Source organism: Equus quagga, unplaced genomic scaffold (genome assembly GCF_021613505.1).
Source record: "Equus quagga isolate Etosha38 unplaced genomic scaffold, UCLA_HA_Equagga_1.0 73442_RagTag, whole genome shotgun sequence".
NCBI classification, from domain to species: domain Eukaryota; kingdom Metazoa; phylum Chordata; class Mammalia; order Perissodactyla; family Equidae; genus Equus; species Equus quagga.
The window spans coordinates 10,485,987-10,502,381 of NW_025802777.1; the positions used below are offsets into that span (position 1 = coordinate 10,485,987).

At 48.5% G+C, this 16,395-nt stretch overlaps 1 protein-coding gene across 6 annotated transcripts in view; it reads right to left on the reverse strand.

Annotated features, from left to right (window-relative positions):
* The window catches only part of LOC124234329 (protein eva-1 homolog C-like), a 115,994-nt gene extending 107,105 nt beyond the window's left edge, over positions 1–8,889 (reverse strand). For 2 of the 6 annotated variants that reach the window (XM_046651653.1, XM_046651651.1), the window contains exon 1: positions 7,386–8,886. In XM_046651653.1, the coding sequence (XP_046507609.1) occupies positions 7,386–7,596 (211 nt within the window). In that variant the 5' untranslated portion in view covers positions 7,597–8,886. Of the gene's footprint in view, positions 1–7,385 lie in introns of all 6 variants that reach the window. The other 4 variants (XM_046651652.1, XM_046651647.1, XM_046651649.1 and 1 more) reach the window with 4 other exon arrangements.
* Between the last annotated feature and the right edge of the window lie 7,506 nt (positions 8,890–16,395).

Here is a 16,395-nt window from a genome sequence, read left to right on the forward strand (position 1 = left end):
TGGGTACCACTTGGAGAATGTGACCTGCCAAATCTACTATTCCTCCCTCAAACTGTTTTATCTGTGTATCCATGAACCCAGTGAGAAGGAAGCTTCCCCAGGCTGGGACTGATTCTTTGGAGTAGCCCTGTATCATATCTAGCACAGCATCTGGTACTTAAAAGATTTTAGAATATTCCTGTTCTTTGGTACTGAACTCCCATTGTGTAATCACCATGAAACTGATGGTCCCCTGGGGAGGAGTCTTGGGTACTTCAGGGCTGGAAGTCATAAGTCAGTGGGAGAGCTCAACTGGGTCAGAAAACTGTCTCCTGACTTTAGCTGCCAAAAGGACAAGATGTCTTAGAGAACACCTCTCTCAAGGCAAGGAGATGGCACTCTACAAGTAGAAAAACAGAGCGAAGAATGTGGGTAAAATGCATTAGAAGTTGTACCATTTCTTTTCTTTATATCTCAGTCCTTCCTTCTAGACTCAGTGTCCTTCTTCATGAAGTGAATCCTTTAGTAGTTCTTTCAGTAAGGATTTATTAGTGGTAAATGTGTCTTTATTTCACACTCACTCTTGAAGATAGTTTAGCTGGGTATGAAGTTCTGCACTGACAGTTTTTTTTCCCTCCAAAACCTGGAAAATATTTCACTGGCTTCTGACTGTTGTTCTGGCAAAGATTTTTATAGATGACATTGTTTCTCTCTGATTGTTTTAAGACTGCCACTTTTTTTCAGTATTTTATAGTTTTAATATAATAGGTATAAATTTATTTTTATTTATCTTGCTTGGGACGCTTGAATCTGAATCTTTCATCAATTCTTGAAAATTGATCCCAAGGTATTATCACTTTGAGCGTTGCCTTTCAAACATTTTGAGTGCTTCCTTATTCTGTCTTTCTGGAATACTGATCAGATTTTGTTGAACCTTCTTTCCATACTCCATGTCTTATAAACTTTTTTTCGTATCTTTACCTCTTTTGCTGCATTCTGAATAATTTCTCCAGCTCATTGGTCTAATGCCTTGTCTCCTGCCCTCACGTGCCTGTTAAGTCCTGGTTGCAAAGACCATTAAAAGACCCCAGTGTAGCAATAGGATCAGAACCAGCTAACTTCTCTGGTTGCCTGGTCAGTCTTCATTTTTGTTGCCTGAATGTGTCTCATTTTTAGTGACTTGCTCATGCATTTAAAGAGTGTTTGTTATATTTTATTCAGCAGCTCTAGGTGTTCTGTTGGGAAAATAATTTCAGAACACCAGTTCTACCATATTTCCAGAAACAGATTTCAGATCCTATTCGGTAATCAGTTCTCTGAGGCCAGATGGTGCTATCTTTAGACAGGACATGGAACGGACAATATCTGTAAGTCCTGGCAAAGATTTGACTATGGTAGATCAAGAGATAAAAACATTACAGAAGTGGTGCTGCTCCAAAGGACTTGTAATTTATTCACCTTAGTATTAGAGAAGCTGCATGGGTTCCAATCCCCAAAGTTACTTAGTCTCTTTTTTCCTCGGTTTCTTCAATTTATTATAATAGTGTGCCCTTCATAGGATTGTGAAGATTAGACGAGTTAATCCACATGAAGTTGTTAGAACGGTGTCTGGCACACAGAGCTTTATGTGCTTGATACAGTAACACCATTTTTAACTCACCAACTTCTCTTACTTGTGCTGAGTGAAGCCAGCAAAGAAGTTACTGCCTATCCTGGGGCAGAGCTTTAACTGAGATGGTGCACCCATAGGGGCCAGCAAGGGGGAGCAGCAGCATGAGGACCCCCAGGGGAAGGAGAAGTTCAGAGAGAACAGACTAGAGTGACTTGGTCAGCCCCCATCTGAGATTCTCCTTTTGTTACTAAAATCTTAGGATTTATCATATTAAGGAAGGTTATTTCCTCCCAGAAGGATACAAACACACCAGCTTATTAAAATAGCGACCCAATATCATAAACTTCACAGTGTCCTCACCCCCCATTACTTAGCTCGAATGACAAGAGTATGGATTTTTGAAACCAGATAAGTACGGGGTTCAAATCCTGCCTCTAAATTTTACTAGCAGTTGTGGAACTGGGATAGGGGGCAACGGAGGGGATGGGGTGGCTAAGAGGGGAGCAGTTGTCTTTTCAACGTCCATCACCCCCAAGGTGGTGCCTTTTCAAGAATTTTAAAGGTGCTGACAGGATGGCTGAGAAGATCAGTGGCCTCCAAATTTTTTAAATCACGAATCCTATCAGTAAAAACATTTTGAGAACACATCTCGCCAATATACATACATTTAATTTTAAGTTATGTACTGTTCAACAATTTATATGTAAATTATAAGCAAAACAACTCCTTTTTTAAAGAATAGAAAAGAAACAAATAGAAAAGAACAGAAGTTGTAACATTTTTCTCCTACATCCACTGGATTGCCTTGTGTACGCACCTGCTTTGGATGGAGTGGGATGAAAAGATGCTAAAGGAAGAAATGGGAAAAGGTCAGTCTACTCAGCGGGCAGTTGAAACAGTGGCAGTCACTCTGTGAACTATCTAGAAAGGTTAGGCAAATTGTGGCTCCTTTTTTTTCTGGCTTTGCCCCCCGACTCAGCACCCACTCAGGCCAAGTCCCCCAACCTGGCCCCATCCCTGGGCTCCTGTTAGAGTCTGCCTCTGCTCTGCTCCCCAGATAGGTGGTCTTGGGCAAGTTCGTTAACTCTCCGAGGCTGGGCTCTCATCTGTAAAGGGAGACTAATACTTACCTCATAAGGTTGCTACGAGGATGAAATCAGATAACACCATGCTTAACTAACTTTTACTCCCTTCCTTTCTGTTCCTTCTCTGAAACTGCTGCTAGGCTGCCCTTTCCAATAAAGTGCCTGGGAGACCAAAGCCATCAATAATGGGGCCACTTGCTCGCCCAGACTCCTCTTCTTTGCTACAGAAAGAGATGGCAGAACACTTTTCAAATGTAGTTACTTTCCATGGAAACAGACTAACAGTTTCAGATGCTTGCTCTTCATCTCCCTTCTTCTGTGACAGCCGGAAAACTCCTTCAGACATTGGGTTTGTTTTTCTTTGGTTACGAGCTGGCTTTTCACTCCATAAAATTTTTGAAAGTGAAGACAATTCCTGAATAAAAGGATGATGTGACACGAAGTCATAATAAAATGGAGAGCTCTGTGTGTGTGTGTGTATGCATATATCTATGTTGGGATACAGTGACAAACTGACAGCTGGGAACATACAATCCTGACCTCCTTGGTGGTGAGCCCGGGATGCGGGTGGGGGTGGTGGTGAAGGGACACCCCCCGTCATGCCTGTGTGCCTGCGGATGAACTGGTGCACAGGCACAGGCAGCCTTGCCCTCTGAACACCACAGCGGTGCTCTCAACTCTGGCTGTACACTAGGATTGCCTGAAGAGCTTTTAAAAAGAGATCAATGCCTGGCTCTCCCCAGACCAATTAAATCAGAAGCTCTGGGGTGCTTCTTGAGCACCCACACATTTGTTTAGACTCAAGCCATTCCAATGTGCAGCCAGGGTTGAGACTCACTGCTTACCTAAACAGAACAGAAGGGTTCAACCGCTCCTAAATGGACTCCATCAGGACCTGGGTCCCACCCCGGAGGCCCCAAGATCAACTGAATTACTATTTTTCTACATTCTGACATTCTTGGCCAGTGAAATAAGGAGCTAGGGTCGGGCTCATTTGCTGGGCTGCAAACGATCTGGTAACAAGCACTATTTCGTGCTTGGGCTACTGATGGCGGGGAGAGGACATCAGCCCAGAGACCCCCTTCCAGCATGCAATGACCTTTCTTTGAGGTCTGGGGACATTTGGCCCTAAAGGCTGCCCCACTCTCCTTGCTTCTCATCTCCGTTCCCTTCTGCTTCCCACATTCACCACTCTGTGCCCTAGAGAAAACCAAACGTGTAGACACAGGGTCACGACTACTTTGTGAAAAGTCAGGAGTTTTCTCTGAATCCAAGTGGGAACTAGAACAATCTTTCACCCTTTCCTTCCCTCCCCATCAGCCCATCAATCACTTTGAACTTCTTTAAGAAGAAAGAAAAGAAAGGAAAAGGACAGAAGAGAAAGGGAAGATGCAGGGAGAGAAGAAAAGACCCTGCTTGCTCTGAGCAGAGAGTAAAACCACCCAAAAAATGAACAAAAACTGAGGGACATGCAAACTAAGTTGAGAGACACACTGAAACAGCACTCTTCAAGGCAGGGCAAAATGGAGAGGATCCTTCACTTTTTATGGCTGGAACCCCAAGTGGGACCCCTCTCTCCTCTCAGCCTTCACCCCTGCCGTGCTCTTTGAGCAAAGTTGATGCTGACATTATACTTTTATTAAAAAAAAAAAAATCAATGATCAGTTTGGACCTCTCGGGCCAAATCCTCAATTTGGGAATGCAGTCAAAAGAACAGAACTCCATCCCAAAGAGGAAAATGGATGCCAGCCAAGCACATTTGAGTACGGGATTAAGGATCAGAGGCACTAATTTTGCATGAAATGCTCCTGTCTTCCTAGGATCCGTTTTTAATGCAGTGATGATAGCCTTCCAGTGGTCGCTGGCAGCATCTCAATATCTTCAGGGATGAGAGAGAAGAGGGTGTTTGGGGAGCCTGTTTCCCAGCAGGCTTGGAGGTGATTAGCACAAGTCACGAGCGTGGAGGGGGAGGAGGAAGCCAGACACAGCTTCTGGCTTATTAAGAGTGAGACCCGATGCTGGAATCCCCAGGGCTCAAAAACCCAATGACCCAGGAAAACTACACCAGCTGACAGCCCCAGGAAAAGGCTCAAGGAAGAGCTGCAAAGAAGAGAAAGGCTTAAGCAACTTTCCAAAACTCTGCCCTGCTAATCTCCCTGGAGGCCCTACACTGTACAGACAATGGCTGGGACCCCCGATATGCTGGCAGTTTCTTTCACATGGCTATACCATCTTTCCTCCAACCCCTTCTTCACAGAGTAAAGGGGTCCCAAGGTCCCTCCATCCTCCCCCTCCGCGTTTCAGTTTTTGATGTTTCCCTTTTTTAGGAAAACAAGCATCTGCATTGCCAATGCCGTTCTCCAGTGTTCTGCTATTGTAAAGCTCCATCGGAGAGAGTCCACTGTCTCTTTACGGGCAGTGGTTTCCACACACCCCTCCAAGTTCATAAAAAGGAACAGGACCGCCTGTCCCCGGGAAAGCAGGCATCAGGCTTTGAGGACTTGGGTGTTGGGGGAGGAGGGGGTGCTGGAGTTATGTGATCAGGATCCACTGGTTTGACTAAAACATTCAGCCCAACACTCAGACTATCTTTGGAGCTTATGAATTTTCCTTGATGCTGTATATCACATGGTTATGGAGTCCCTAAAGGTTCGTTAAGTTTCAAGGGAAACTAATCAACTTTGGAAGACTTCATCTTTCTTCCCTGGACCTTTTCTCATGTTTCTCTGATGCCAACACAATACAGAATTCAAATTTAAACTTGAATGTGTCTCTGGTTTGGGAGGACATTATTTTTCTCTTCTTCTCCCAAAAAGGCAACCTGGCACTCTCTCCCCAGTCCTCAGATCTCTGGAGGGCAGGGCTGAGCAGAGGAAAAATGGGGGCTGCTTGTGGATGGACCTGGCAATATCACCACCTACCTACTGCTGGCTCAGGAAGTTTTAAACCCTGGAATTCCGGTTCACACCAAAAGCAAAAGGAAATTCCTTTTATCATTTACATAATTCAGAAGAACATGTACCAAAGCATCTATGTATCAAAGCACCCATTTCCCTTAAGATGCAGCGTCCCTGTTCCATAGCTCAGGTTTGCTCACCCTCTGTAACAGCTGCCACACACAGAAAATTCTGAACTTGGGTGGTAACCTATAGACCGCTACAAGTATTACAATTGCTTCACTGAAGAAACAAACGCAAAGTGTCTATAATCTGGGAAAACAATCTAATGGTTACACTGCAATTTACCTAAAGCAATATTTGTTCAGTTGCAATGATGTCACACACACAAAAAGCTTGTCTGCTTTCACTTCTTTCCTTAACCATATTCAGAGCTAGACGGTAGCTGAATTCAGAACTGCTCTTCCATAGCTTAAATCAGCAAATCAGGACTTTTCTAGCAGCCAAGAAAGTTCTATTACCAAAAAAAAAAAAAGTCAATAACACTTCAAAAGCATTTCCCCAGCACATTTAAAATCCACAGCATTCTGATGCTGTGGTGCTCGATTTTAAGGACCACGGTTTGCTTGCCAAATAGGCATATTTTGGCTTCCTTTGCTTAGGTAGAAACACTGCCTTGATATTAAATATTCAAAGCAAAGAACCTCTGACCTAAGGGCTCTCAGCTAACAATGACACTCTCTGTAAGTAAACTAGAAACTCAACTCAGCTTCTGGTTTGCCAGGGTTCTCTGCCATGTACTAGTCTACTGCACACACAGGGCTGAGGAGTGACTCTGTTTACCATGATTATTTTGCAAAAGACCCTGCTGGCAGGGCCCTGCCGTGATACGCAAAACCTGGACTTGGCAGAAGATCCCGGAGAAGGGGTAGAGTGGGGTTCAGAGCTGCTTCCTGGGCCGGACAGGGGCTGGGAAAGGCTGAAGGCCTCCAGCCTCGTCAGAGGGAGACCCATGTCTGTTACAATTGCAAGGACGTTTGCGACTCTGAGCAAGGGCAGCGGTAATATAAGAACGCGGCTCCTATAGCCATCATCAACCCAGAAACTTCTTTCACTTTGCGGCGCCACACCTACAACCCCAGAACTACCTCAGATCAGCTGCCGGAGCCTTGGTCCGAGTCCCCGGAAAGAAAAGCCTCACCGTTTACCGGGAGAAGGAAGTCGTTATTGTTTAAGGGTCACTGGGACTGGAGAGGGGGGACGCTGGTACCTTTTGGCGATCAAGTCATGCCCCTCAGTCTCCTCTCTGTTCTGTAAACTTCTGCTCATCTCTCACCGCTTCTCTGGCGGACCTCCCGTCCCCGCGGGGTTCCCTCCCAGCCTGCCGGCGCAGACTTTAGGTCAGGTAACTCCCGGGCAAGTCTCATTACGTGGACACCTGGGAGGCTGGCTGGGGCGCACCTGGACTACGCGGGTGGTAAACCAAATGCAGCTCGTCGGACCACAACACGTGTATTTTACAGCGCTGGGCGCGGCAAAGGGCTCAGCTTCGGGAGCCTCCAGAGGACACGCATCCCTCAGAGTTGGGTCGCTGATGCCGGGAAACTGACGAGGTCAACAGCGGGGCGAGAAACTCCAAATACTGTTACCCACCTTCCTTCTAGAGGGGCTCCCCTGCCACCACCCCAGACGCAGCCACCTATATATACCAACGGCTCACACCAGGCAAGAAAACTGGCTATGAGCGCGCCCCAACTTTAATCCAACCTGGCCGTGCCCCCTTCGGGCGGCTGCCCCCAGCCGAGGGCTCACCTGGGCGCACCGCGGCGCCGGGCGCGCAAGGCCAGAGACCGCGCTTCTTACCCGAGAAATCGGTGAGCGCTGCGATCTCTTTGGAGCAGACCAGGACAGTGCAGTAGAAGAGGCGCAGGAGCTGCCCCGGCGGCTCTACCTGCCTGCGGAGGCCGGGATGCTGCGCGGGCTGAGGCGCGGGAGGCGGGCGCGCGTGTCCCGGCAGCAGCATGGTGCGCGGCGCTGCGAAGCGCGGGCGCGGGCCCGGGGCGCGCGGGGGGTCGCTGGGCGGAGAACAGCGTCACATGGCGGGGCGAGTTGGTGGCCAGCCGGCTTCGCCGCCCCCCGCCACTCCCCAGCCTCGGCTGCCAGAGCCTCCTTCCCGGCGCGGGCCAGCACCGGCTGCCCAGCAAAGGGGAGGGGGCGGAGAACCGGGGCGGGGCCAGGAGCCCTGGGAAGGATCCGCGCAGTTTCCCCGAGAGGAAATCTCCGCTGCCGCCGCGCGGGAGGAAACGAGGGGGGCCGAAGGGAAAGTGTAGCCTTCGCGTGCCCCGCGGCAGCGGAGGCCGGTCCCTGGCGCACTGCCCGCCGCGGAGGGCGCCCTCCACAGCGCGCCGAGGGCCGCGCAACTGGAGCGCCTTCCACGCCCGGGTCCCCGCCCCGGAGACGGCCCGGCACCCCTGGCCCGGCCTGCGCGGGCCCGGTGCCAGCCTCGCCCTGGCCGCCGGAGGAGCGCGGCCGGTGCCGGTGACGCACTTCGGAGCCAGCGCCGCGCGTGGAGCCCGAGCGTCCCCGGGGCGGGGCCGGGGCCGGGGCCGGGGCCGAGGCCGTGGCGGGGGACGCGAGAAGGTGGGGTCCTGGAGGTGTGAGACCGCGGAACTGAGGTCCCTGCGACCCGCCGCGCTCCGTATGCAGAATCACCAAGCACGCATAGTTAGCCCCATTTCACAGAAGAGGAGACTGAGACCCCGCGCATTGCCCAGGCTTACGCAGCCAGGAAAGGAACGAGCTTGGGGGGAGGGAGGGGTCTCAAAATGGGTCAAATGGCTCCAGAGCTGGTGCCTTTCTCTCCGACTACGCTTCTTTTGGGTGCCGGTTGTCTGTAGCGCTCAGAGGATCTGACACTGGACCGGCAGAAACAGCCACCGAGCGCTAATAATTGGGCTTTGTTTTAAAATGGGCCACAGCATCTTTCCGAACCTCTCCATTACGCTGGGCGTGACCCACGTTTGAACGCCCAGCCCGTGGGCGAGGAGCTGATTCCTTGGCCCCGGCTCGGGGTAACCGAGGACAAGTGCGTGGGGGCTCCGTGGTTGCGCGCCGGGTGCGGGAACCTGGGTCCAGCGACCGAAACCCCCCGCGCCGCGCGTGGCGTCCCGGCCAGGCGGCGCCGGCGGGAGAGAGGGGGCCCAGGCCGGCGGGCGCTCCGCACAAAGTGTTCCCGGACTCCGCGGGAGGCTCTGCCAAATTCGCGCGGGCCTGACGCGGAAACGCAGATAATGAGGTCCCAGGGCGGGCCCAGGCTCACTGCCCCGGCCGGCCCGAACAGCCCCGCAAACGCCGCAGAGCGCGGAGGGAGGAGGCGGAGACGCGCTGGCTTACCTGGAGGACCGCGAGGACGCAGGAGGGCTGGATGACATTGGGTCCCACGCGGTGTTGCAGCAAGGGCAGGGTCGGCTGAATTGGGATTCTCGGCCCCTTCCTCCCTGTCGCGGGGTGGAGCGGCAAGCGCTAAACGTCAGTATTTGTGGAGTGGGACCCGGTTGGCCAGGCACAATGCTTTTAAAAATCTGCATTAAAATACTCAACTTTCTCAATAACCCGCGGACTTATTAGTATGCGCTTTCTAGATTGGGGAAACTGAGTCTGGGAGGGTGAGTAAGGATACCTAACACTTAGGAGCCACTCAGTAAGTAACCTGTTCTCAAAACTTAGGTCCCTCATATACTCTCCATTCCCTCCTTTCATTCATCCATCCTGTTTAGATACGAATTGGGTAGCTTTGTGTGCCAGATCCCATGCTAAGGGATGCTGGCGCCGCTGGGGATGCTGGCACAGGAAGGGACCCATGCTGCCTCAGGGCTGGGGGCTGCCACCACTGTCCTGTAGGTTTGCACTCCTTCCAGATGCCAGCGTGGGCGCTGTTACTACCCGTGAGAGCTCCCCTGGGGTTCCCTATCTGTGAAGTGCTCAGGCTTGTTGTGAGTCTTTAAGGAGTTGATACAAGTGACATGGGTGGGACAGGGCCTGGAACTAGTGAGTGCTCAGTCCATATTAGTCATTGTTACAGCAAGGAAGGCAGGCCTTGAACAGGTAATGCCAAGTGAGCTGAGAGGCCTGAATGACAAGGGGCCAAGGAGGCAAAAGAGGGGAATCTGAGCAGAGGGAGGGAGGGTGGTGTTAGGGACCTTTATAGTGCAAGATGGATGAGAAAGATGGCAAGAGTTGGCCAAGAAAAAGCTGGCAAAAGCTAGGTGTTTGAGGAGGGTGAACATTTTAGAAAAAGGAACCAGCATGTGTGAAAGCCAGAAGAAGCATGGCTCCAGAGAAGAATGGAGAGAAGTCTAGAATGGATGGAGCAGAGAGAAAAGGGAAGGACGAGGTGATGTGGAGAGGTCGGCGGCCGGAGCTCGGGGACCCGGAGACCTTGGTGAGCACTTCCACCTTTATCCCCCCCTTGTGAACATTCCGTCTTTATCCTAAGCCAGCAAAGGGTTCTAAGCAGATGAGTGACCTTATCAAGTGTATGTTGATAAAAATTACTCTGGCTGCTGAGTGCGGCAGGACTGGAAGGGTCAAAAGTGGGTCCAGGGATCATATGCCCAAAAGAAGTGAAAGCAGGGACTCAAACAGGTGCTTGATGCCAATATTCATTGAAGCAGTATTCCCACTAGCTGAAAGGCGGAAGCAACCCAAGTGTCCATCAACAGATGACTGGATAAACAAAATGTGGAATATTATTCAGCCATAAAAAGGAATGAACGTCTGATTCACAGTATAACATGGATGAACCTTGAAAACATTATGCTATGTGAGATAACCCAGATGCAAAACCATGAATATTGTATGACTCCACTTACATGAAATATACAGAATAGGCAGAATCATAGAGGCAGAAATTGATTAGAGGTCACCCAGAGCTGGGAGAAGGGGGAATGGAGAGTTATTGCTTAATGGGTACAGGGTTTCTGTTTGGGGTGATGAAAAAGTTTCAGAACTATATAGTGGTGATGGTTGCACAACATCGTGACTGTAGTTAATGCCACCGAATTGTACAGTTAAAATGTAAATTTTATGTTATATGTACTTACCAAAACTTCAAAGCAATTAATAATGAAATATGCCAAACCTGTTGAACTGTACACTTTAATTTTTTTTTTGAGGAAGATTAGCCCAAGTCAGCACCAATCCTCCTCTTTTTGCTGAGGAAGACTGGCCCTGAGCTAACATCTGTGCCCATCTTCCTGTACTTTATATGTGGGATGCCTGCCATAGCATGGCTTGACAAGTGGTGCATAGGTCCATGCCCGGGATCCAGGCTGGTGAACCCCAGGCCACCAAAGCGGAACATGCAAACTCAACTGCTGCACCACCAGGCTGGCCCCTGAACTGTACACTTTAAATGGGTGAGTTGTATAGTATGTGAATTATATCTCTATAAAGCTGTTTTTTTAAAAATAAATAAATAAATAACAACAAAATGGGTCCAGGGAGATGGTCAGGAGGGGAGCATAGCCATGTGCTGGGCTGGGGCTTTGCAGGCTCAGAGAGAAGGGGAAAGTGGCCAAAGTGGGAAGACGTTTGGGAAGAGGGGGCAGTGCAGTGTGGCCGAGCGCTGACTGAGTGGGACAGAAGAGAGAGGAACCCGCCTTCTTTCTGCGTGGCCCCTCAGCCAATGGCTCTTCAATCAGATTTTAGTACTAACCTGATTTGTTTAAGAATTTTGGAATCGTGCAAGAAAATTAAAGAATTCCATTTCTCTTCCTCTCTGGACCCCATACTTCCTAGTCCCTTTGTGCCCCCAACGAAATGGAAACCAATGACCTCCCTGTCCCGTTTCCTTGTCTTTAAATATTATACAGCCAAATACCTAAACTTTGGGGTGCAATAAAAACTCAGGGCAGGAAAATGGGGAGGGAAGCACAGGCTTCAACGAAGGGGAAACTCTTGTAAAATCCACCTGGGGCATGACGAGGAATGACCTTTTCCACCAAGGCAGTTTTCCCCTAAACTCTCTCCTGTGAAGGAATTTAAAAAATAAAAAGCAGTCATAGCTTGGTTGTTCAGCACAGTCAGAGGAGCCGCAACCAAAGCGAATCCAGGCTGAAGAAGGGTGAGCCAAGTCATAAAGTGCTCCCCAGACAGTAATACTCACAACAGCCCTTCGAGCTAGGTACTAACCAGGACCAGCTACATACTTTACTGGCCTGGTGCAAAGCAAAAGTGTGGGGCCCCTGGGCGCTGCCCCGTGGCCCAGTGGTTAAATTCACACACTTCACTTTGGCGGCTTGGGGTTCTCTGGTTTGGGTCCTGGATGTGGACCTACACACTGTTCATCAAGCCATGCTGTGGTAGGCGTCCCAAGTATAAAGTAGAGGAAGATGGGCACGGATGTTAGCTCAGGGCCAGTCTTCCTCAGCAAAAAAGAGGAGGATTGGCGGCAGATGTTAGCTCAGGGCTAATCTTAAAAAAAAAAAAAAAAAGAAAGAAAAAGAAAAGAAACTGTGGAGCCCCTTGTTCAAAAATCATTAAGATAATTAAAAAAAATATATATGTAGCCCATGTTCATTGCAGCATTATTTACAATAACCAAGATATAGAAAGAACCTAAGTGTCCCTCGATGGATGAATGGATAAAGAAGATGTGGTATATACACAACAGAATATTATTCAGCTATAAAAAAGAAGGAAATCTTGTCATTTGTGACAACATGGATGGACCTTGAGGACATCATGCTAAGTGAAATAAGTCAGAGAAAGATAAATACCATATGATCTCACTTATATGTGGAATATTAAAAAAAAGAAACAAAACAAAATGAGCTTATAGATAGGGGGAACAGATTGGTGGATGCCCAAGGCATCGGTAGGGGGTGGGCAAAGTGGGTGAAAGGGATCAAAAAGCACAAACTTCCAGGGGCCAGCCTGGTGGCACAGCAGTTAAGTTCGCATGTTCCTCTTCAGCGGCCCAGGGTTCACTGATTTGGACCCCGAGTGTGGACCTACGCGCCACTTGTCAAGCCATGCTGTAGCAGGTGTCCCACGTATAAAGTAGAGGAAGATGGGCACGGATGTTAGCTTAGGGCCAGTCTTCCTCAGAAAAAGAGGAGAATTGGCAGCAGATGTTAGCTGAGGGCTAATCTTCCTCGAAAAAATTAAAAATAAAAAAATTAAAAAATTAAAAAAGTACAAATTTCCAGTTATAAAATAAATAAGTCCTGGGATCTAATGTACAGCATGGCAGCCATAAAGTACCGTATTGCATATTTGAAAGTTGCTAAGAGAGTAGATCTGAAAAGTTGTCATCACAAGAAAAATAATTTATAACTATGTGTAATGACGGATGTTAATTAGACTTATTGTGAAGATCACTTTGCAATATATACAAAAATCAAATCATTGTGTTGTACACCTGAAACTAATATAATGTTATATGTCAATTATCCCACAGTAAAAAAAATATTAAGAATTTCAAGATAGTGACAGCAGGGCCAGCCCGGTGGTGCAGTGGTTAAGTTCTCATGTTCCACTTCTCTGCGGCCTGGGGTTTGCTGGTTTGGATCCCGGGTGCGGACATGGCACCACTTGACAAATGCCATGCTGTGGTAGGCGTCCCATGTATAAAGTAGAGGAAGATGGGCATCGATGTTAGCTCAGGGCCAGCCTTCCTCAGCAAAAAGAGGAGGATTGGCACTAGTTAGCTCAGGGCTAATCTTCCTCAAAAAAAATAAAAAGATAGCGACAGCCGATCGTTAAACCAGTTTGGGCTTTGGGCATGGGGCCCTGAGTGATTGTGCAGATCCCACGCCCATGGTGCCGGCCCTGGTACCGCAGGCATCTCCCTGTCTCTGAAGGGAACCTAGCATGCAGACTCACACCTCACCTGTGGCAGGATTTGAAGCCTCTTTCACTGCAAAGGCGCAGAAATTAGGGGATGGATGCCGAGATGGAGTAAAATAAGTGTCCCTTTCTATGCGATGGCACCCTTGGCGATCTTGCCCCTTCTTGCACACGAGTTTGAGAAGTGCCTCCATAGCCACGACATTCGTTCTGTGTGTGAGAGGCATCCTTGCAGGACATTGTAAGTTATAGGTCTTAATTCCTGACTTTTTTTTCTTTCGAAGCAACCCCGCCCCTTCTTTCTAGTTCTAAGTTGCATCCCTATTCTTCCTCTTTCTTGAGATCCTGGTTACCTCCCTCCCCACATAGCCAAGCATATTTCGAAGGATGTTGTGTGCTGGGCGCTCCAACTCCAGCCTTGAGCTGTCCTCTCACCTGTACCATCAAGGGAAGGATTTGGGCTTTCAACAAAGACAGGCTGCAACCGTTCGGAGAAGACATAAGCCCCCATTTGTCAGCCTCAAAGAAACCAACCTTTCAGCTCAGGAGAGGGAGGCCAAATGTTGTCCAGAGCTAAAAAGGCTTATTTTTAGAAAGCAACAAATGGTGGTTTGTTTATAGAGCTGGCACCAAAAAGCCGCATCAATAGCAGAGAGCCGGCTCGCTGAGGACTGCGAACACCGGGGCTGCACTAGAAAGCTTTTGTGGGGAAAGTTTGGCCCAAAAGCCTACGGAAGGAGGCCTTTAAGAATATGGGTGCAGAACTGACATCCGTGCAACAGCCCATCCAAGGTCAAGGGCGTCGATCAAGTGCTGTAGCATCTCCTCTGCCACTGGTCCCACGGAGGAGCCTCTCACGGAGGAGCCACCCATGGGGGCATTTGACCTCCCAGCCTCCCATTTTTTCACATCTGCAAAATGAAAAAGTTGGACTCTGCAGTCCATTTTGACTCCAAAAGCCCATAACCTATTTAAATTAGACGTAGGATTTCAGGAAATTGGGCTAAATCTGTACTGCTTCCTTGACACTCTCTAACGTTTTCTTAAATACGAGTTTTCGTTTATTTTTAGAATGTGCAATCAGTTTGCTTATATGTGATTCATATTTTACTCTTCGTAAAAGAAGAATGCAGCGCAAGCAAACTTTTGGGGGTTCCTGGAGCATTGTGAATGACTGAATTCTGATCCATGGGAGTTTTCAGTGGGAGATTTCCCAAGTATTCAAAGTGGTAAGCTCAGTTTCTGGAGGAGGGTGTGGAGTCCACCCTGGGAAAAGGGACACTGCCTCCTCGCTCGGAGACTGGAAGGTGCTGGCCTCCCGTGGAAGCCCTGAGGCTGCTTCTGCTGCCAGTGACTCACTGCCTTCAGCAAAAACTGCAGGGAATCTGGCCCCCCCTGAGCCCTCCCTGAGAGCGAGGGGCAGTTTGCTCCAGAGACCCCAACCCCCTCTCTGCCCTCTTGTCTTGTCCTTGCTTCCCCACCCAGGGGGGTGGGGTGGGGCAGGCACTCTTCCTACCCAGTTCTCTGCGTTCAGAAAGGAAAGTGTGCCAAAGGAAGGAAGGCTCTGAAAGACCAAGCTTAGCCTGTCAGCTGACATAACCCACTCTGGCCCACTCTGTCGGCCTCCTCAGTCCTGGCTCATTTCCTCATCCTCTTCCTCTGTCCAGAAGCATCCCTGGTTCTCAGCCTTCTGTGACGTGCCTGAGTTCTGGGGCCTGGCTTCCCTCCAAAATGCCAGTCAAATCTCAGCTCTTCAAATCCTCAAAGGCCTCACACTATATAACCTTTACTTTTTTAAAATTACTTTTCACTGTGGCAAAATACACGCAACATAAAATTTAGCATCTTAGCCATTTTAAGTGGTGAAACGTATAGACCACATTGGCTTCTCTCGTGACTTTGTCTCTCCCAGAAGGAAGAAAAGAGAAGGGTAGTCATGGATTTGCCAGTTGGTCTCCCTTTGGTCAACAGTAGTAAAACCCTTCAGCAAAGGTCTCTGGGCGGTGAGGGAGAGGCTGGCAGGCTGAGGACTGTGGGGCACCCGTGCTGGGAAGAAGAGAAACCTGGAGCTTCCCCCAAGGGGGATGCACTGGGACCTGTCAATGGCGCCCTCTGTAGGTGAGAATCTTAATTTATGTCTTAGGAATGGCGACCGTGGCCCATGAATTTGGAAGAGCAATTTTTTTATTGTGATAAAGTTTACTATTTTAATCATTTTTTAAGTGTACCCTTCAGCGGTATTAAGTACATTCATGTTGTTGTGTAACCATCACTTCCCTCCTTCTCCAGAACCTTTTTCATCTTCAAAAACTGAAATTCTATTCCCTTTAAACTATAACTCCCCATTTCCCCCTCCCCCCAGGCCTGGCAACCACTGTTCTACTTTCTGTCTCCATGAATCTGACCACTCTAGGTCCCTTATGTAAGTCTAATCATATAGTATTTTTTCTTTTGCGTCTGGCTTCTTTCACTTAGCCTATATCTTCAAGGTTCATCCACATTGTGGCATGTGTCAGAATTTCCTTCCCCTTTAAGGCTGAATAATATTCTGTTGTACGGATATACCACATTTTGTTTATCCGTTCACCTGTCCATGGACACTTGGGTTGCTTCCACTTTTTGGCTATTGTGAATAATGCTGCTTTGAACATGGGTATACAAAATTTTTTTTTAATTTTTAATAATCATTCCCAAGGGAAAGCTTAAAGCTACCAAAAAGAAAATAAACCCAAGTCTATTGAAAGGAATTCAGAATCAACGAAAGTGAGCTCCGATTAAGGGCACAGAGCAGAGCTTCCCAAACTTTCTCAGCTCAGAGCACCTTTAGTGTCGCAATGATTTTTCACAGTGCCCGTGGGGCAAAAAAAAAAAAAATTATTAAATAGCTAGACCCAAACAACTAACAAATATCTATGTTATAACAGCTAAGTAGCTGTTTGAAAAAAATACACGTTCATTGAAAGAAAGAGTA